Raw genomic sequence first — 21,933 nt, forward strand, 5'->3', positions numbered from 1 at the left:
GCTGATGTCGGAACCGGGCCGCGGCGCCGAAAAGGTTGGGGATCCCTGGCGTGAGAGTCCAGATAGGTTGGGTATTGTCAGATCCTGCACTGGTGTACTGAGTCTGTGTTAAAACTGGAGCTCCGCCTTGCGCCGTGCCCCAGCTTTCAACGAAGCACTTAGCAGACTGGACGTGATTCTGGAGTTAAGAGATAAAAAGAACACACATTATTGCTCCCCACAACCCGCACCCAGACCAGATGAACCAGGGTGGGGCTGGACTCTCTACGCCACAGAAGAAAAGGAACATTCAGGTAACCCAATTTTCATTTTCCTATCTGTGGCTACGAGAGTCCAGATAGATTGGGACATACCAAAGCCGGCCTGTCCCAGGGAGAGCAAGAGTCTAGTCCTACTCACATTAGCGCTTGTGCTTCTTCTGCCAAAAGCAGCATCAGCTGATGCAAAGGCATCCAGGCAGTAATGCCGAATGAAAGGAGACTGTGAAAACCATGTGGCCGTTCTGCAGATCTCTTCAATGGGCGCATGAGTAGCCCATGCCGCCGTAGTTGCTGCACTTCTGGTTGAGTGAGCCATCACTCCACGAGGCTCCGGAAGAGCCCTGCTCAGATAAGCCTTGGCAATGTAGGCCCGAATCCATCTGCCCACAGTCTTTGGAGACACCTTTAACCTTAACTTGCTGGGTTGTAAGGACACAAACAGTGCCTCCGACTTGCGGATAGGATGTGTCCGCTGGATGTAAATCCTTAAGGCTCTGCGTACATCCGGAGTATGCCACACCCTCTCCAAATTATAGGAAGGATTTGGACAAATATTAGGGAGAACGAGGCTCCTGAGCCCTGTGGAATCTAGAATTAATTTTTGGGATGAAAGTTGGGTCTAACTGTAACACTACTCTTATCAGGATGGAAAATACACAAATCCTCCCTAACTGAAAGGGCAGCGATCTCTGATATCCTCCTAGCCCATGTGATGCTACAAGAAAAGCAACCTTGAGTGATAGATGGTGTAAATTAATGGATCTAAGTGGTTCAAATGGCTCAGTCATTAACGCCTTAAGATCTCTTTGGGGAGATCCCAAGTAGGGAATCTATGAACCACCAGAGGACTAAAGTTGGTGGCCCCTTTCAGAAAAAGGTTTTGAGACAGGGAACCCTTCCTGTGTAAGAACAATACTGAAGAAAGGGCGATCTGAGACTGCAGATGAGCTCCCCAGCCATAGAAACTGGCAACGGTAGTGATAACCATGTGGGATGGCTCTTTGAATAATTGCCCTGCATTCAAAGCATGAGAAGACCACAATGATAAGGACTGTTTGACAGATGTTGGGATTGTGACCCTGAGAGATGAGTGACTTCTGCCCGCCTTTTGGTGGGGCAATAGAAACCACTGTAGTTTTCTAGAATGAAGTCTGACCCAAGGTACAATCGAGATGCATGAAATCATCTTCCCCAAGAGTTGAGAAAGAAGAGCTAAAGGGGACATATGTGCCCTCACCACCTCCCTCGCCATGTGTCAATCTTTGTGCTCAGATGTAATAAACATGCAGTTGGTGAGAAATGACTTTTCTTGTTAATAGAAAAGCCATGGTCCTGTAGCAGGGAAACTGTGGTATGGAGATCCCTTAGGAACCAGTCACGTGATGATTGGATCAAAATATCATCCAGGTAACACTGTACTCTTATAGGGATGGTTCTCAAGTGAGCTGCCAAGGCAGCTAAAATCTTGGTGAACACCCTGTGTGTAGAGGATAGCCCAATTGGCATCGCCCTATATTGGAAGTGTTTGCCTTCATAGCTGAGCGTAAATACTCTCTGTGTATTTGACAAATTCTAATGTGAAGGTGATGCTGATGCTTGCCAAAATAGACTGCAGTGAATGCATCCGGAAATGCTTGTACATTGAGCCCCGGAGGATCCCTCTCCTCTGAAAGATGACCTACGGACATATGGAGCAGCCCTAAAACTGAAGCGCCTTGCCAGAGAGGAGAGGTATTTCTTCTTATCCCTGGTCTCCACCAGGTGGGGATCCAAGACCTCCCCAAACAATTTATCCCCTTTGATGGGGGACAATGCCACTTTCCACTTCCGTCGCCTGTCAGCTTACCAGTTCTTAAGCCAGATCATTCTGCGGACTGCTATCGAAGTAGCGATGGCCTTAGAGGCAAACCTGGCACTGTTTAGGGTTGCATCCGCAGTGAATTCAGCCACAGCCACCAGTTTGTAAATGTCTTGATGAACTCTGACATCTGATGCTGGTACCCTCAACTGGTGCAGCCACCTTAAGACCTCATAAAGACTTCACTTCCCAGGCAGTCGCCAGGTGGGTACGTTGGAAGGATTGCTCGATCCTCTTGTCCTCTGCCTTCAATGCCTCTTCTGGATCAGCAGGGTTTGAAGAGGAAGAAAGCATCCACTGGGGCATCCACAGATGGTACCTGCAAAGAACTGGTGAGTTCAGGCCCATAGTAAAGAAGCGGCTTTTGTTGGCCGATAGCATGGCAGATGTTCCCGGGGATTCCATCTGTTTCTTGATTACATTCAAGAATAATCTGGGAACTGGAACCATTTCGGGCCAAACTGTAGGTTCGTCAAATAATTGGTCTTGGGGTGGGCGCGCACTGTCCCCTTCTACTTCTCTGACATCTGCTCCTGGTCCCAAGTGGGCCGTCTTCTTGGCCTTAAACAATAATGCCCTGAACTTTTGAACATCAAAGATACCTGTGAATGAAGGTCTTTCTGGGGCCATATCTTCATCATCAGAGAAGTCTGACTCCCTCTTATCATATTCAGGTGTCTTACAGGTAATGCTATGTGTGGAAGGGTCAGGAGAGTTCCTGTCCCTTAAGGATTCTCTGCTTCTCTCATGAAATGACCCTTCCAGGTCTGGGTGTTCTGACACCACTGATTCAGGCCTCCTCGTTACCTGGAGAACTTCCACCATTCCCCTTCTTATGGCTTTGGAGATGATAGCCTCCAGATGCGCAGGGAAGCTTCCTCATCCTCTTCAGATTACGTAGGCCAGCTGCTGTAGGTGTAAAAGTCGCCTCAGCCATAGATCTAGCCCTCTTGGGAGGTGGAGGCAATGGTTCCTCCAGGCCTGCTGTTTGGGAATCACCTTCATCCTCTCCAGGTTCTTCTATAGCAGGGGTGGGCAACTATGGCCCTTTTATGAATTATGGACTTCAACTCCCAGAATTCCTGAGCAAGCCATGCTAGCTCAGGAATTTTGGGAGTTGAAGTCCACAAGTCATAAAAGGGCCATAGTTGCCCACCTCTGTTCTATAGATATTGGATCACCAATAGCCGAAGAATTGTCAGGTGACCAAACACGTGGGAGAGATACAGCAGAAGTAGGCCAGTCTCCAGTTGCAATACTGGAGGTTGATCAGCAGAATCTGATTCCTCAGGGAGTGGTGATCTTCTCCTCCCCCCAGCCACATGGTGCCGTTTTTCCATCTGTGTTCCAGGTGCCTTTTGCCTGTTTAAGGCCTCTTGCTCCTCTCTGGAAGGTCTTTTGGATTCAGGAGCTTTCTCTTCTGCCTGCCCCGGGATCGGCCTTTAGAAGTGGAGGGACTGTGTTCCCTTTCCTGATCCCTATCTGCTATCCCACAGGGAGAGTAGGCTAAACAAAAGAAACAGCCAGAGGGAGGATGGATCCTGCTGGGGGAGGGATGAGGTGATAAAAACACAATCTCCAATAAATCTTACTAGTAAAGCCCCATCCAGAATAAATTTTGGTCTTGTTACCTGTAAACCAGCAAAGCAAGCCTGTATAGGCCTATTGCTGGGCTGCAGCCACACCCTGCTGGTCACCACAATCATGGACCTGACTACAGGTCTACTGGCGCCCACACGATCATCTCAGTTCTGTAGCTAGAATCACAGCCCTGGCAATGTGGTCAATCTGCGCCCTCAGCTGGAGTCAAACCTGTCCTTGCCACTCTTCAGTGCCAACCGCTACCACGCGGCTGTGCCCCCCACTGGAATCGGGCCGATTGCCCAATCAAGTGGCTGCTTTGCGCTGCTGCAAAGCCTCCTGTTGAGCCGATTGCCCCTGGAGCCGCTGCTGCTACTCTTGAGTGCATTGCAGCCAGGCGATCTGGAAACAAAAGCGAAAATCGGGCTTGCCGCCTGTGCTGCTTCTGCGCTACTGCGCAAAACAGCTGATGGCCCTTATAGGCCCGATCTCCTGGAGCTACTCCACGTGGTCGTAGCTCCGCGCGCTAGGGCAGTTGCCCTGAGGGTGATCGCCAAGCCTGGAGGCAAAGCCTCCCTCCTTGGCTGCTGAGAGTTCCAAAAGCCTCTGCTGCACTTTAAACCGAATTTTTTTTTCTCTATGAAAAAAAAAGGCCTCCACTTGCGATTCAAATGGAGCCTCAGCAACTCACATCCTGTCCTGGCTGGACTGAGTCGAAAACTGGCCACAGCGCAAGGCACAGTTTCAGTTTTAACGCAGACTCAGTCCACCAGTGCAGGACCTGACAATACCCAATCTATCTGGACTCTAGTAGCCACAGGTAGGAAAATCTCTACTCCCATCAAGCTGATTCGACACCTAATATTTGACAAAGGGCTTTTTTTTTTTTTAACACACTGGCTGCTTGAGTTTGGAATAACAATCTTCTGGAGTTTCATTTGCAGAAAGAACAAATTTCATGTTTACTTCATGTTTTGGATGTCTTTATAGGCCAGTTTTATTTTTTTTAACACCTCGAGTCAACCATAGAGACTCAGCGCGTTAATAAATAAAACTGGTAATTTTCCTTTTGCCACTGGGGGGAGCTAGTTGGAGGAAATTATCTTCTGGTTTACCTATTAGGTAAGTTTATTTTCCACTTTTAATGATTTGTTTTGAGATGTTATGTTGTAATGTGGTGTCGCCCATATGTTCTGTGTCTTTTATGCTTTCTTTTATAGACAGATTGCCAAATACAAAATAACACACAGCATGTGTGCATTATAGTTACTTTGCTAGTCAGTCTTCAAGTTACCAAATACTAAACATGTTGCTTTATTCATCTCCTGAACTTTAAAGACAGGGCCAAATATATATAAAGTGTATTGTACATGAACATTAAAAATATATAAATTGATAGCTGGAAAAAATGCATTCTGTTTGTAGTTGTTCATGAGCTGGACTGAAGTGAAACCATTACTAAATATTGCCTTTTTGATTGAGAGCTGGTGTTGAAAAATACATGCTTAATTATTGCTTTGTTTGCTGGTTTTTAATTAAATATGAAAACAATTGCCTTGTCCCTATTTTTTTTCCTAAGGCAATACATAATACTCAACATGGAATATCACCCAACTTATCTTTGTAGATATTGATGAAAAAAAGATTCAAAGTGGATTACTTTGACTTTTCATTGCTTCCAAGGGTACAACATAAACAAAAAAATACAGGTTTTATTCTATACCAGGGCCGCGGGCCGGATGCGTCACGCACTGACCACGCCCATGCCCAGTTTAGCAAAGGGGGGGAAAGTCCCAATATGTCACGTGATGCCGCTGTACGACTTGAGTTTGACACTCCTGGTCTACAGTTATTAAAACATTGCATGCTTGGACTGTATTGATGGACTATTTTAGGTTAATTTGTTTTGAGTTCGAGGTTGTTGCACAACTCTAGAAATTGGTATGCTGTCCATAAAAAAACAAACACCTGTGAATATAACTGCTAATGTCTATGGATACAACAATTATACTCTACCATCAAGCAATTTAGAAGTCCTTAAACACAAGGGGCAAAGCGGGAGAGCAAATATTGAGTTATGAATTTTTTGACCCTTCAAGCTGTTTTAAATAATCAACCAGCACAAATGATACCTGTGTTAAAAGTGAGTTTTAATACAGTAAAAAAGACCATTATATATGTACACAAGTCCTTCTACATTAGCAATGAAATCCACAAAGGTAGTGCTTGCTCTCTTACTGAAAGAAGCCACTAGTATATAGTTTAAAGAAAAGTGCTTAGTCACAAGTTAATGAGGAGATCCTAGCTGCCCATCAAGTCATATTTACTCAGAACATGTTTTCAAAACAAAGTTTATACACTAAAGTTAATTGAAAACCGGTGGGGAATATTACAGTTATTATGCAACAAGTTATATGTTCTCTCATAGAAGCAGGAAGGGATCCACTCCCCAATACCCCAAAGGTTATTTTTCTTTTTTAAGGAAACAAAATTGGATAGTGCCTAAACCAAATCTTAATTTACACAGCTAATGGTGATGTATTAGAACCTTCTTAGTCTAACCGTGGCATGGTGAGAACGATGGCCAGAGATATGTCATTGCTCTTTTGTTGTTTAAGCCTTGCAGAAACTTAAGGCACCCACTTAATTCCTTAAACCACCCCCCATAACAAGGGGGGGGGGACAAGATTAGCATTTTTAAGGGTTATACCAGAAAGATCTGCAAGGTTAAGGCACCCATTTCCCCACCCCCTTAAAACTATCCATTCACCACCTCAACAAAAAACCACCCAAATTAGGACCTTTAAGTCTTCCTCCAAGTTGTTAGCAAAATAATGTTGGAAGATCCCACTGCCATTTCTTTGAGCATCTTAACTCTACTAGGGTAAGCGCAGGCAACTCTTTTATTTTCTGTCCTGTGTCACCAACAGTATCTTCTGAGTAATGCAGGAACTCACCCAGTTAGCAATTAGCAGTTTTACTTCTACTGTGCCAGATCCCCTTTTGAGAGAGAAACGGCAAGCTTTTTTTTTTTAAAAAAAAAAAAAAAAAAAGGTGGAAGCCATTGCAACCTTATCATATTAAATAGTTTCCTAAGCAATCCATAATTCTCTGCTTGTACCGGATTCCCTTTGTCATTTAGATCAAGGAGGCAGACGTACAGTATTCTGATTTCACTGTTTGTTCCACATAGTGAATATGACCTTGTAAACAAACCCACCAATTATTTTTTCATAGCTAGCAATAAGTCACGCTAATAACTTACAACTTTGTTCGGCTTTGATTTCCATGGCTGAAATGAGCCAAGTTTTTACATTCCCTGCAAGTCTTATCAAGCAACATATGGTGTTGTTTTAAGAATGAATCAAAAAAATCTACTTGCTAATTTTGACAAATAATCTACCTGTGTGTGTGAACTGCCCAGTGCTAACACTTATAAGAATACACACATGGATTGTGTAAAATTGGTACTCAGGAGTGATTATGACCCAAATGTTTGTTTTTCAAAATGGCTCAGTACCAAAATCCTAGAACTATTAAATGCTATTAAATGAAAAGCTGGAAAAATGAAGAACTTGGTATCATAGGCAAGAGAGTGCATGTTGTACGTTCTGTATTAAACAGTAATTTCTACCTAAGCTATCTAATCAGTATTTAAGCAGAAATGCACCATTAATTTTGTACAGTAGAAGGAACATCAGCCATTCATTAGCTGTATCTGTATATAAACATCAGCTTCATTCTCTAAGGGCCTATGCTTATGTAGGCAAAACAGAACTAGGCTTATATAGGCAAATCAGTGTAGAATAGGAAGCGTCAACTTGGTGTGGCAGAATTCCAGTGTTTGCAAAAACACACAAACATTAAATAGGAGAAAAAGACCCCTCCCCATTTGGGGGGAGCCCAAGGTACAATGGGCACAAAACAGTGAAAAGGAGGCTTCGGCTGACCACATTCCCCAAGCTTTGTCCAAGGAAGGCTTTTCAAGTTAAGGGAATTTGAACCACATTAATCATCACTAGGCAACCTGCTCTTATGAATTCTTTTCAATTGTTGTATTCAAGATGAAAGCTGCATTTCAAAGCTGCATTTGATTAGATGGAGGCCCTGTCTAGTTCAGTTTACAGTGAATTAATCATGTCATGGTGTAATGCTGGGGGTGCCACCTGACCAAGCTTTCCTAAACGTGGGCACAGGAACCAGTATTAAGACCATAAACCAAAGAAACTGAATCGTCGCAGTTGGTTTGTGCAAATAGGATCTTGCAAAAATAATTGCAACATTTCCTGTAGATGCCACGAAAACGCTGTTCCTGAACTCACAAGGAAGGCAGGTAAAAGCAAAGAGAGGCTCAACTTCACACATCCCAAGAGCAGACAGTTCCTTCTGTCAAAACCAAAGCCACCTTCTATCATTTCCACAGTGTAATTCAAAAACTGATATGCAAATATTGTGTTGCTCCTCCCACGGCTAATACTGTACTAACCATGGCTGAAAAAAAATCTATAAAGGGTATCTTTAACTAGTTTTCTCCCCTTGCAATAACCCGTATGGAAAGGCCTTGGGACAGAATGTGCAACCTTTGAGATGTGAGCCACAACCCAAGCCCCTCATCTGATCAAACTCGTCATTTAGTTGATTTTTTGTTTGCTTGCTTGTAGTTTTTTTTTTTTAAAGCATAGAATGGAAATGGGACCTCGGGGAGATCATGTTTTCATTTCTATCCTAAACCACCTCCCCCAAAAGACCCAAATGGCTTGTAACATGGTGACAAAATTCAGACTAAAAATTCAGTAGCAAACAAATTTCAGACTTGTTTTTTTTTTTTTAAGTTTCAATAAAGAAATCAATTGTTTCACTGAAAATTGGCTATTCTACTATTGGACATTTATAAACTGTTTTGGAGAGAAGGAAGACAACAAGTTACTTGTCTCTACCTGAAGTTCTATAGTACTTAGAAGTGATTTTGAGCCCTCCAAATTACAGGATTGGATATCATCATCAGAATTTCAATGCTGTTTTAAAAGTCAAGCCGTAAGAACCTTGAAAGAGGTCTCAGCAGCAGGTGGAACTCCTGTGTACTTCATGCTTGCTCTTTGTTTCCTTAGAAAAGGGTAGCTAAATCATGTAATCTAAATCAGACCATACTGTTTTTTGTACTAATTTGATAATCATTCTGTTGCAGCAGGAACCTCTCATCTGAATCCAGAATGCCACTGCATATCCTACTACGGTGGCCAGTTAGGCTGTAAGAAAGCAAAAGAAGAAAGGAATTACAGGGAAAACAGACATTTCCATTAAGGGCCCTATGCCTTCGTTAGTAATTTTTTTCCATTTAATTAACCATATTCACCTGCAGCCCTTCGGGTGTGCAAGACTACAGCCCAATGCTCTATTTGGTAAGCAGACATCAGATTGCGCCTTCATAGGGAAGCGGTAACAGAGGAATGAAACGCTGTCTCTTTAACCAGGGGGAAATGATCAAATATTTATATCCCTTGGAACAGGAACCTGCTTGTGCTTTCAAAGGAGGGAAATAAAACATACCCTATAGGATGAGATGGTTTTTCTGTGTCCCATTTAACAGCTGGACAAATAGATTATAAAGGTGCCCAGTAAGTAAGATGTAGCATATGACAGATGGTTGTGACAATCACACCCAATTCTGTCCCCACATCTTGCCAACATTTTTCCACGCTAGCCGAGCTGCTCTGTCTCTGCTAGCAGCAACCTATTTCATTCAATGTTTAAATAGTGAAGCTTTTCCTGGCATGCCCGTGAATGCATGAAGCTTTCATCTGAATTTCTATCCATCAGGCTAATATCAACAAAGCTAGAGCCAGTTTCAATTGCACAGATGTATTCCATATCTGAGATTTACAGCTATTCACTGCATGTGTTGATGGACAATACGCTGTCTTAGGATGTAATAAAGAAGCACTGGTTCAGCTCAGTCTCACAGCTTCTGTTCTACAGCGATATTTCTCACTCCTGGCCATTTATACACGTGTAGAAATTCTTCAGGCAACAGACCCATTTGGTTTACAGGATTTTCTCATTCTGGACCTCCCTATCTCCAAGCATTCATGTGGCACATACTCTATGACAGCTTAGCAAAACAAGAAGCAAAGATACCAGTTTAAATGTGTGTTCATGTACACACCCCATATACACCAACAAAGGATACTAAGACAATCCATTTAACATCTAATTACAGAGAATCGTTTGTTTAATAAACAGCTTAATGCCTTCCAATTCTTTCCCTTCATTCTATAAAATATTTAAATCTATATATAGGAAGACCCACCTCCTATAGACAAGACAAATATGAGGTAGGAAAAAGGGTTAAGATATCGAATGAAGATTTTCCTTCCATTTTGAACAAGGTAATGTCTTATAGATTCTTTAGTTTAGGGATGTTAAACTGGCGGCCCGCAGGCCAGATGCGTCATGCGGAGGCCACACCCACCCCAGCTCTGCAAAGGGGAAAAAGTCACAAAATGTCTCGTGACAGCAACATGATGCAGCGAATTTGACACCCGTGCTTTAGTTGAATCCATCCATCCAACCAACCTATTCTTAATATTCTTGCTTTTTTAGTTCCAACTATCACTCTCTAAAATAGGTTAGAACTGTGCAGCAAAATATCAGAAGATGACTATTCATTTAAATGGAAAAAAAAAAAACAAGCAAGAAAGCAATTTGTTAAAAATAGCAGCTTGCATTTCATAAAGTACTCTTTAGCCAAAAACAGGAAACCGAAACATATATCTAGTCAATACAACTTTCCTTCCAAAGCAAAAAGTTACTCTACAATCAAAACCATCTATTTAAAAGAGCAATAAAATTCAGTCTATGTAAGAAAAAAAAATCAGATGCCACACTGCATTCATAGGCAACTAATTAAATCTAACTGGAATGTAGTAAAGATGTCAGTGCTAGCTAGCAGAACTAGGCCAGCCACAAACTCTGATGTCCTTCACTTCCTCAGTGATCTGGGAGTTGGCCTTTATGAGAGCACCACAACTTCTGCCACAAGAAGGAAAATAATAACAGTGTCATAACATTCTTAATAGACAACAACTGAAATGACTAAGCAAGGGAGAACAGGTGGAGAACCTGAGGCCACCAGGTGAGTATTGTAACCTATGATTAAAGCTGCAAAGAGCTTTAAAGAACAACAAGCTTGATTTTCAGCCAGAATGCAAAGAAACAGATCAGGCTCTCAGAAGTTTTCTTGATGATGGCTAGTCCACAGTATCCATCATTAAGGGCATAAGGCACTAGAGTAATCATCACTCCTCACTATTTTTTCTTATTTTAGCATTACCCAATTATTACTCACAAATATAGGCTTGGGTCCTGTTAGAAACCTAAATACTCTGTAGTGTAACAGAACAAAATTCCAGTGTATCTAAATCACCACTATGCCAAAAATAATACATATCAAATTATACAGATAGCAGGGTGGGCTTATTGTAATTACAAGTATGAGAAACAAACAGTGCAGGGTAGATCCACAGTCTCAAAATTCTTTAAAATGCTTTGGGGGGGATGAGATATGAAGATACTGTGCCTCGGCTGAGATACGGCAGGACCTTTTTCTCAAAATATTTATTAAACAGTAGCAAAGCTAGGATAAAAAGGGGGTTATCCCAATCGTTTTGTAAAGAAAAAGTGAGGGTTTTTAAAAATTATATTACTATTGATGTAATGGGAGAAAAAGCTGCCTGATATGACTTATCTTATCTAGGCAAAAAAATGCTAGTTTAACTGAATCATCATATGGATGCATGTCTGTACATGTATAAAGTAAGGAAGCAGAATTATGTCACAAAAAAACAAAAAATGTCTTTAAGGATTTTTGTAATTGAAAGGTCTTTCACCTACAGCGTGTTAGGAAGGCTCTAGCAGCATGAAAAATTCACATTGGTCCCCAGAGAATAAAGTGCTTTTCACATCCACCCATCCAAATTCTCAGCCAATCGATATGATTTCTTCTCTCAAAATAACTCTGCGCTGGGTTGTTTAGAAGCAGGAGGGGTAGAAGATCATGACTAGATTCCTTTCACAGAGCTTACAGAAAGCGTGGTTGGCCAATCTACTGTGGGTAGGAAAGAATGGTATCTTCTTTTGAGATCCATTTGAAAACAATTATTAACAGGATAAAAATAAATAACACTTCCTGCAGAGTGCTCCCTTAAATACCAGGCCATACTTCACGATATGAGTTGTGGCAAGTTCCACCAGTTCATCCTGTAGTCTTTAACCGTTGTTGCCATCCACTCATGTGTGAATTCTGCTTCTCTCACCCTTCCAGCACCCACCACTTCTAAGTACAACAAGGATTATCAATGACCAGCATGACGTCAATGCCATAAACTTCCAGGAGGTCCATGAGAAAGCTACGGTCGCCTTGAGGATCCAAGCCCATTCCACGGGCATGGTCAGCGGTCAATGTCTTGTCCTCGCTGGCTGATATCTCCATCAATGTCTGAAATATCCGGTTGTTCTGCTCCATGAAGAACCTTAGAGACAATGTGAAATGGAGATATATGAAGATGTGTAAAGCCTAAAGACATTCTGCTCTCCAAGCCCATGACTGAATATGTCTCAACTTCTGTTACCCCATAATTTGGAAAAATTCAATTGGCCAATAGTTAAATTGGCAATCACTTAAAACTGACAGGCCCACCTGTCCTGTATAGGAAATAGCCTCTTGAGACTGCTCAACAGGTTTCTACAAAGTACCTTTACTGAAATCCCATACCCCATTGCAAGGGGCTTCTTCAAAATTCTCAAACACTGGACACTCTATCTGAATTCATTAATTATTGTCTAGGTAGATCTCTTTCTTTCCTTCTCTATAGGATTTTTGATGATATCCTTCATTTATTTTTGCATATACAGCCTCCATTAGGGTTACCTACTGGCCATGGCCAGCATAATATACACTCAGATATGTTCTTTGGTTCTTCTCTTTTTGTGCCACTTCGTCCTTTAAAATGATTCTTTAGCACATTGCAAAGCAAAGCACTAGCTCTTAGCATCATATGAATTTGAAGAAATGAGACCTAAATAGGTTGCAATTACTGGAGAGAGTATCCTAAGAATTTAATGCACCGAATAAGTGCTACTCAATATGGCAGCCGTTTTGTGAATGGACCCACCGCAAAGTCCCAGAATTCAAAACTACTTTTAATCTAGTGCTGCCATTTGCCATTCAGATTAATATTATCATGTCACTCCAGGTTAGTGAACTGCAATGTCAACCTAACTTTTAACCACGTAGCCTTTGACTAGCTAACAAACACTCTCAAGAGTTTTTTTTTCTTGCCAACTTTCTTGATATTTATTTCCTTGCAGATGCTGAAAGTATAACATTTCAAACTCGGGGTGTATTTTACTGCTTAGGTTTAGTTTCAATTTACATTGCCTCACCAATAGCATAAAATGTAACCATTGCTACAACCTGATTACAGAATTTGGAATATAACTTTTGAGGACTCCGACTTTAAGCTGACCATCAGAGTAATAGATCTGACTCTGGCGTCTCACTCTGAGCATGCTACCATGCTTCTGTGAATATATGGCCCCATGAAACAGGAATTCCCTATTGACTACTGAGACTTACCAAAAGTCAATGTGAAAAACTACATTTTTCAGCAGTAGCTGCCACAGATTGGGTAGGTATGTATGGAAGAACCTCAACCTAACCCCATCATCACTGAAGGATGAGAAACGGAAATCAAAGGAAATAAGCTCCCAAAAATAATAAGAATAGCTTGGAAATATCTCAAACAAATGTAGCTCATCACTAATTTCAAGTAGTGCTCTGAAGAATCCCAACTGAAAAACTTACAAGATGAAGAGGTCCTCTTCACAAGAACTACAGTCACCATCTACTTCCTGGGAGTACATCAGCATCTGTCTGAATGAGGAAAACATGCATACTCATCACATTGACAGATCCACAATTGGTATCCCTATAGCAATGCAAATAAAATATCCACAACCTGACCCAATGCTTCCTGGACATGGTACCCATGGAATCATTACAACACCAAAGTAAGTAAGTGCAGTGGTGGGATTCAAAAGTTCCCACCACCAGTTCTGTGGGCGTGGCTTAGTGGGTGTGGCTGCAAGGGATTGGCGTGACTCCCGCAACTCGCACGCACACCAAATGCGTGCTTTGCGCACGCATTAAAACAGTTAAAACTAAGCTACTGCGCCTCTCAAGTGTTTAGCACAGCAATCCACTCTGCCGCGCCAAACAGCTGAGAAGTTAAAAAGGACCTAGGAGCAGGGGCAGGCAGGTGGGCCGAACTGCAGAGCATTGGAGAGACTCGGCGCAAACTGGTTCTCTGCCAGCTGATCTTCGGTGCTATTGTTATGCCAGAACTGGACCAAACCGGTAGAATACCACCACTGAATAGGTGGTGAGAAAGTCAAGGAAAGCTAGATTTAGATTTTTCTTAATCTCAGTTAGTTTGAGTAGAGTAGAGTAGGAATAGAAATAGAAATAGGAATAGAATAGAATAGAATAGAATAGAATAGAATAGAATAGAATAGAATAGAATAGAATAGAATAGAATAGAATAGAATTGAATTCTTTATTGGCCAAGTGTGATCGGACACACAAGGAATTTGTCTTCGGTGCATAAGCTCACAGTGTACATAAAAGATAAATCATGATAATATTTTGTAGCAGTTTAAAAAAAGAATTTTCACATTCAAACTTAATGAGTGAAGCCTTCCCTGTGGTTCTGCAAAATAAACATACTGGAAAGAAATGAATTAAAGCAAGAGGCTTTCATTCAAGCTCCCCATAAAATGTGAAGAGGAATCCCTAACCAATTTCTGGTATTACCTCTGATCATTAAGTCTCTGAAACTTCTCCTTGTCTGCGCTGTTAATCTTCAGAAGTGGTTGCAGATGCTCATGGTGTGTCTTCACATTCTGGTTATCTACATAGACATCATAGAGATCCTGCTTCTCTTCGAAGATTTTCTCTGTTGTGCCTAGTGAGAGAAAAAAAACACAAGAGAATGGGTTGGATCCAAATGAAGTTAAATGCACTTGAGTTTTTCATCAAACTCAATAAGATGTCAGCACTTAAATATGAACATCCATGGTGAGCATGGGCTGAAGTTTCATTTATGTTTTCATTCAGCCTCCAAGGCTGTTGGAAGCAGATGATTTGATGGCATCAACCAAGAGGCCAGGCCCAAATACTTAAAGTGTATTGGGGGTTAGGAGTTTTGGAAGTCCAAATAATTGGCTGGAGAATTCTGGGAGCTGAAATCCACAAGTCTTAAAGTTGCCAAGGTTGGATAACCCTGCTGTAAGTTTTGCAGAAGCTTAATACATTGTATTTTGATTATTTTGACCAAAGAACTAGACAAAATCAAACCATGGAAAAACAAGGTGTCCTTGGGTCTGCAGAAGTGGCTGAGGACAGCCTACATTGCTTGCTATAGTATACGGAGACTAATCTTTAGATACTTCTTGCATGGAAGTGGTAGGTATTCTTCCAATACAGAACCAGATTTGCTGTGAAGCATTAAGACATGCTACCTCTCTATCTGCCAAAATGAAAGGTTATGTTCCTCAAATATCTTTAATATTCGACTATGATGAATGTATAAATGTTTCATGTAAAATTGTTGGAAGTCCAACTTCCGCAACAGCCAAACTGATCCCAGGTAGGACAAATACAAAAAGGAAATAAATTTGGAGCATTACATACTTACAGGCTACATATGCTATTTCAGTCTCCAGCATTTCAATGTCGGCTACATTGACATAGAAAAACGGCTTAGACTCTGGGACGGTGCCTCCAATACCCGGCAAGGAGATGTTGGCAAGGCAGCAGCAGCAATAAACTATGGGCAAGAACAGGAAGAAACCAACAAGGCATAAGGTAGGCAATGGGATTTCCAGAACTTCTTTGAGAACTTGGGAAAAAACCTGCCACAGGAGGAAATGTCTCTACCCACAGCAATCAAATGATATTCCAAAAAAAAAAAAAAATTGTTCATTGAATACCCTTGGAAAAAACAGGAGGAGTTCCAATATGAAAAATGCAAAAAGACATTTGTGAATAAAGACTCTGATTAACACTTTCTTTTTCCAGAACATTGTACATTGTTTGCTTTTCTACTTTTCATGGAGGCCATCACCTCTCTGTTCAGGGGTAAGTACGTCAAGATACAATTGACTCAATGTGGATGCAGCTGAAAAACAGACAATTCCGTTTCGTCTACCTCACACCCACATATTTCTGCATGCCTTAGGAACTCAGGAGGCAATGGTGTGAATTTGCCAATAAGATAACTTGTTAAATTATCTACTGAGAATGTAATGAATTGCTATGCGCTAGACAGAAATCGCTGAAGTTCAAGTTCCCACTCAACCATAGAGCCCATTGGATAACTTTGGAATGTCAATCTGTCCTGTCCTGTCTGTCTGTCTGTGTATCTATCTATCATCTATTTTTATCCTGCCTTTATTAATTTTTACAAATAACTCAGGGTGGAGAACATATTCAACACATTTTCCCCACAACAATAACAACCCTGTATGGTGAGTTGGGCTGAGAGCAAGCGTGACTTGCCCAAGGTCATCCAGCCATTTTCATGGCTAAGGCAGAACTAGAATTGGAAATCTCTTGCTTTCCAAACTGGCTCTCTTATTCCATTTCTCTGACTCCAATCCAACTTATGGGGTTTTTGTTGTAAAGAAAAATATTGAGGGAGGAGCTTTTAACCATTTTAAGTACCTGACAGCAAAGGTGCAATATAAATGCAATTTCATTAAAAATGAAAACTATAAAAATTGTTTAATATAAAATTTACACAGTCAGCATGCTAAAAATACTATTCTAGGTAACAACTCTTGTTTTCCACTTACAAGACAATATGAGTTGACAGCTAATTTGGATATTACACAAAACTTAAAAAGTGAAAACTTATATATGCTTCTCTGAGTATCTGCATCTGAACATATATGTAAAAGTTTGTACTTTTGGATGTAGAATATTTGTCATTCTCAAATGAACTTTGCTTACACAGTCCTCAACTTATGTAAGACCTCAACTTACGACTGTAAGTTTTAAGTTCTGAAAGACCTACATGAGTGACACTTATCACCCAGATCTGAATACTAAAGGTCTCCTAGACACCAACTGCAGTCATGTGATTGCCTTTGGGGATCACATGACAACCAGGTTGCATTTATAGCTGTTTGTAGCATGCCATGCAGTGGTGGGATTCAAATTTGTTTACTACCGGTTCTGTGGGCGTGGCTTGGTGGGCATGGCAGACCACATACTCTCCCCTACTTCCTACCTCTGTAAAATCTCCAGTTAGAGGTGGTATTTGCTGGTTCTCCAAACTACTCAAAATTTCCGCTACCGGTTCTCCAGAACTGGTCAGAACCTGCTGAATACCACTTCTGATGCCATGGTCACGTTTTTTTCAAAGGTCTTGCCAAAAATCAGTGTTTATTTCCAATTTGGGGCAAAACCAGCCCATAGCAAACTACTCATTTATTTAATGACCATGGACCTCACTTTATGACTTTATGCAAAAAAGATCACATGACCAACCAGCTTTATAACTCATAACTCATGACCATTATGGGCAGGCTCCATTACGATCACAACTTGAGGATATGTATAGTAGGGAAATATTTTATTAAACAACAGTTAAAATGGCAAAGTATTACTACAACTTGGTGTACAAGGCAGCCGCTTCCTTAAAAAACATTTCTCTCTTTCTCTCTGCCTCCTTCTCCCTCCCTCCCTCCTCTCTCTCCTCCCTCTCTCCTCTCTCCTTCTCCCTCCCTCCCTCCCTCTCCTTTTTTCTCTCTCCCTCCCTTTCTCCCCTCTCTCTCGCCCTCTTTCTTCTTCTCTCTCCTTCTCTCTCTCCCCCCCTCTCCCTCCCTTTCTCCCTCTCTCTCCCCCTCTTCCTCCCTCCCTCTCTCTTTCTCTCTTTCTCTCTCTCTCCCCCTTCTCTCTCCCCCTTCCTCTTCTTAAATTCCTGTAATATGAAATGAGCGTGGAAGAATTATGCTTCTGCCTGATTTTGCAACGAAGACCACCTACTCTCCCCTGCTCCCTACCTCTGTAGCAGACCACGCCGACAGGAGGTGGAGAAAATATCAAAATGCGTTTGCGAAGCAAGGCAAACTTCCAGAGTGTCAGGATCTGCTCTCCAAAGAACTTGATGAACTGAGACATACAGCCTGCAGGGTGGGTGATCTGCAGCCAGAGGAAACAGCAAGGAACCGAGGTCAAAGCTAAAACAGGAGAACTGTGGGTGGACTGCGAGCAGCCTATAGAAGTGCCAGTTTCAACAAAAGCTCTGGGAAGAGAGGAGCTACCCAGGCTTGGCATCATCTTTTCAGATAAATAAGCGAAACATTGGTCATTCTCTCTCACTCCCAGCAAGGAAATGACTGCTGGGATGAAGGGACACCCCTAGTTTTATTTCATTCAATATTTATGCTGCCATCAAAAGAGTCTGACTTGGTCGACTCCCAACCAAATAAAATGCAAGGAAACATCCACAGTAAGTAAAACAAAAACAAATTTAACAGAAGCATCCACAGCAAGTAGCAAAATATATTATATATATAATAATATATAATATATAAACAAATTATATACATATAAAACATCTACCAATAATAATGAAACCAAGACACACAGTTCAACCGTCGTAATTACTCCTCACCTTCATCTCCGGATACATATATTTGTGGATGGAAGGCAGCCAGTGGATGGGTTGCTGTGAAACAAGAGTGCCTGCTGGGAAGACTCCCTTCTTGTCATCGTAAAAAGCTTCCAAGTGAGAGTAATGTCCTGGCATTTCCAACTGGTGCCTGGAAGGGAAACAAATAAACAAGACAAGCAGCTGTGGAGTGGTCTCTCTGTAGCCTCCCTTATCAGATGCACAATTCTTTCCCTATTTATCTCCATAACAAGACTGACAGCAAAGTGGTCCAGAAGAGGTCTGGCCCGAGCCCATTGTTTGGGAGGATGGGTTGGTTGGTAGATATGCCCAATTCAAGGGAAAAAGACTGGGTTTCCCAGCAAATCCTCAGAAGGAATAGCAATAGCATTTAGACTTATATACCGCTTCATTCTTGGGGGCCGTGGTGGCTCATGTGGTAAGACGCTGGGCCTACACACTACTGAGGTCGGCGGCTCGATTCCTGTGAGGGAATAAACCAAATAGGGACAAGAAAGGAGCCTCCCCTGATTGTCTACCAGCATTCAGGTGTCCCGCGGATAAAGATAACTCTGCCCGAAAAAATCCTTTCTCAAAGGTAGCCAGCCGCCTCAGTGATCCCTGGCTAACACATGTCATATGCTAAAAAAACCACCCCGCTTCATAGTGCTTTATAGCCCTCTCTGAGCAGTTTAGAGAGTCAGCATATTGGCCCCAACAATTTGCATCTTCATTTTACCAACCCGGGAAGGATGGAAGGCTGAAATCAACCTTGAACCAGTCAGAATCGAACTGCTGGCAGTCAGAAGGATTAACTTGCAATATTGCATTCTAACCACTGCGCCACACACAGCATTTCTCTTGTACAGATAAGTCTTGATTTGGAATCAGATTCATGCTGGAGCACACCCCATTCCACGGTTAGACTGGCTATGTCCCATTTTCACTTGGATTTCACCTATTTCTACTTTATGGGGAATAACTTCATTTGGGTACTAAATGACACACATTAGGTCATCGCTGTCACAGCCAAAATCATAGCAGAGATCTAGAAAATCTAACAGGGCTTCCCATCATCAGCTGAACACTGCCTGTACGACAAAACTTGGAGGTGTTAGAAGGAACACCATTCCCACATAAGGACCTACCTGACCTGGTTCTCCAAGAAGTGCATGTATTTGTACAACAGAGTGTAGGAAGGAGAAAGAATGCCCACAGATTTCATGCGTGCCCCACGTTCCAATTCGCTGTCCACAGGCATATTGGCAAAACATGCCAAACCAAAGCAAAGGCCTTTCCGGAAGTAACTAGAAAAGAATAAGGATATATCTTCAAAGCATCAACAGATAAATGACTAAAAATTTAACAAAGCCTGATGATGGCAGGAAAGACTATGAAAACAGGTCATGGCAGGATCTATAGCACTCACAGCAGTTATACCATTGCTCTTCAGCTATGGAATTGAGAGCTAACTTGCAATCTATCCTGAAAATATTGCACAGGCACAATTTCCTTATACTGCTTTTTCCGCTCTTGGGAAGAATATTATTCCTTCAATCCTAGTTTCAGTTCTAGGATTAAATATGTTTTGAATGGTGGTTAAACAAATGGTTGTTAGGCAAGAACTGCAGATAGGTAGCTATCAAAATACCCAAAATAAATCTATTTTATTAAATCTTTATTTGGCACCTAAAAAGTAACAAAGTAAGCACCAGGTATATTTTCTTTGACTAGCAATTGATTGATAGCAGAGGCCTGTGGAGAAAATCATCATTAAACAGCTACAACTTATGGGCAACTTAGTAAAAGAATTATTATTATGTTCCAAAGAAAGATATATATTTGTACAGGAATCCAAGGATTAGAGTACAGAAATACTGGAAAAAAAGATAGGAAATGAAGAGAGAGAAAAAATGATAGTTGTGCGAGTTTTATTACAGACCACCTGGGTAGGCAGAAGATACCGTATGTAGGCCCTTCTGCGTCAGACAATCGATGTTTCAAAGATGCATGCAATAATATTAATGACAGATATAAATTATCCTGACATTTACAGGAATCTAATTCTGCCAAGAGGACCAACAATTCCTTATCCTCTCTTGCTGACAATTTTATCTGTCAGAAAGTGGAAGAAAGAAATAGCACCTGCTTTCCTGGACATCATCCTCATCGACAGGGAGGGAATTAACTGAAGGAATTGGCACCTTGGGGAAAAATGTTTATGCTGCCTTTGAATCTGAGATATCAAGAAAAATCAAACCAGACATCAGAGGAATTGAGAAAGTGGCAATGACGAGTGGAAATGTTCTCTTATTTTGTGTTTACATTTCCTCAGACCGGAAATGGAGCTCTAGATCAGTGGTCACCAACCGGTGGTCCGTGGACCACTGGTGGTCCGTGAACAAATTTTGGTGGTTCACAGACAAATGTCCCCCCCAAAGCAATTAATCCAGACTGCACGGGAACACAAGGCTGCGCCTCCCACATGGCCTACCCACCTGCTGGCCCTCACCCTTTGGACAAGCACAAACCTTACCTTGAGTAGAGCCACATGAGCTGGAACTGAAAGGTAAGACCAACCGGGGGGAGGGAAATCTGCCCCGGGGTGGCTTGCTGACATTGGTGGGAAAGTCGGTCCCATATTCCAGACCTGTAGTAATCACAGGACTGGCCCTTTGGTCATCCCGGAGCAGCTCCTCCAGTCCATGGCAGGCCGGTGCACCCAGGTGGAGGAGCAGCTGCTCCGGGGTGACCAAAGGGCCAGTCCTGTGACTACTGCAGGTCTGGAATATGGGACTGACTTTCCCACCAACGTCAGCAAGCCACCGCCAGTCAAAATTCATATTAGTGGTCCGCGGGATTTAAAATAATGAGTTTGATGGTCCCTGAGATCCAAAAGGTTGGTGACCCCTGCTCTAGATAGCTGGTCATGATTATGTCATTGGGAGAAGGAGAAAACTAAGGATAAACAAGGGGAGGATAAGAGAAATGGTGGGTAATTTAAACGATGTCAAGTCTGCAGAAATGGATGGATTCCTAGGCTACTAAAGGAGACCATTGCTGAACTACTGAAGGTCAGGCCACATCCCAGAAGAGAGCAAATGGCATCTTCCAATTCAAAAAGAAAATACAGACCTGTCAGCTTGCCATCTGTACTGGGGAAGGTCCTTCCATAGCAAGTCTATAAGCACTTGGATAGGTGTGCTACTATCCAAGTTTGTAAGCACTTAGATAGCTACTATTAACAGGAGCTAGCATGGGGTTATTGCAAACAAATTATGCCAAACTATGTCTGATTATATATCTTTCTTTAGAGTTACTAGCTTAGTAGCTCAGAAGAATATAATCAGGCCAATAATTTTCATTATGGTTACCCCTGAGATGTCTTTGGGGAACCCCAGGGATCCTAGGGCCACACTTTTAAGAAACACTGCTGAAGTGGATCCTGCACCGAACCACCTTAGGATTCTATTAACAAATCTGAAAGGCACTCGGCTTG

The 21,933-nt window shown here is 41.9% G+C and overlaps 2 protein-coding genes across 2 annotated transcripts in view; one reads left to right on the plus strand and one right to left on the minus strand.

Moving 5' to 3' along the window:
- Nucleotides 1-13,192, plus strand: part of AGK (acylglycerol kinase) — a 48,230-nt gene extending 35,038 nt beyond the window's left edge. Inside the window, exon 17 of the mRNA XM_026695069.2 lies at nucleotides 12,020-13,192. Within this exon, the coding sequence (XP_026550854.1) occupies nucleotides 12,020-12,057 (38 nt within the window). The 3' untranslated portion in view covers nucleotides 12,058-13,192. The remainder of the gene's footprint in view (nucleotides 1-12,019) is intronic.
- DENND11 (DENN domain containing 11) overlaps nucleotides 6,746-21,933 on the minus strand; it is a 30,544-nt gene continuing 15,356 nt past the window's right edge. The window contains exons 3-9 of the mRNA XM_026695068.2: nucleotides 19,583-19,741; nucleotides 18,438-18,585; nucleotides 17,824-17,962; nucleotides 15,453-15,584; nucleotides 14,570-14,720; nucleotides 13,562-13,630; nucleotides 6,746-12,227 (exon numbers count right to left, since the gene is read on the minus strand). Coding sequence (XP_026550853.2) covers nucleotides 12,032-12,227; nucleotides 13,562-13,630; nucleotides 14,570-14,720; nucleotides 15,453-15,584; nucleotides 17,824-17,962; nucleotides 18,438-18,585; nucleotides 19,583-19,741 — 994 coding nt within the window. The 3' untranslated portion in view covers nucleotides 6,746-12,031. The remainder of the gene's footprint in view (nucleotides 12,228-13,561; nucleotides 13,631-14,569; nucleotides 14,721-15,452; nucleotides 15,585-17,823; nucleotides 17,963-18,437; nucleotides 18,586-19,582; nucleotides 19,742-21,933) is intronic.

The sequence above is a fragment of the Notechis scutatus genome, chromosome 6 (assembly GCF_049901735.1).
Source record: "Notechis scutatus isolate UNSWTSFEM ecotype Mainland chromosome 6, rNotScu1.2, whole genome shotgun sequence".
Lineage (NCBI taxonomy): Eukaryota > Metazoa > Chordata > Lepidosauria > Squamata > Elapidae > Notechis > Notechis scutatus.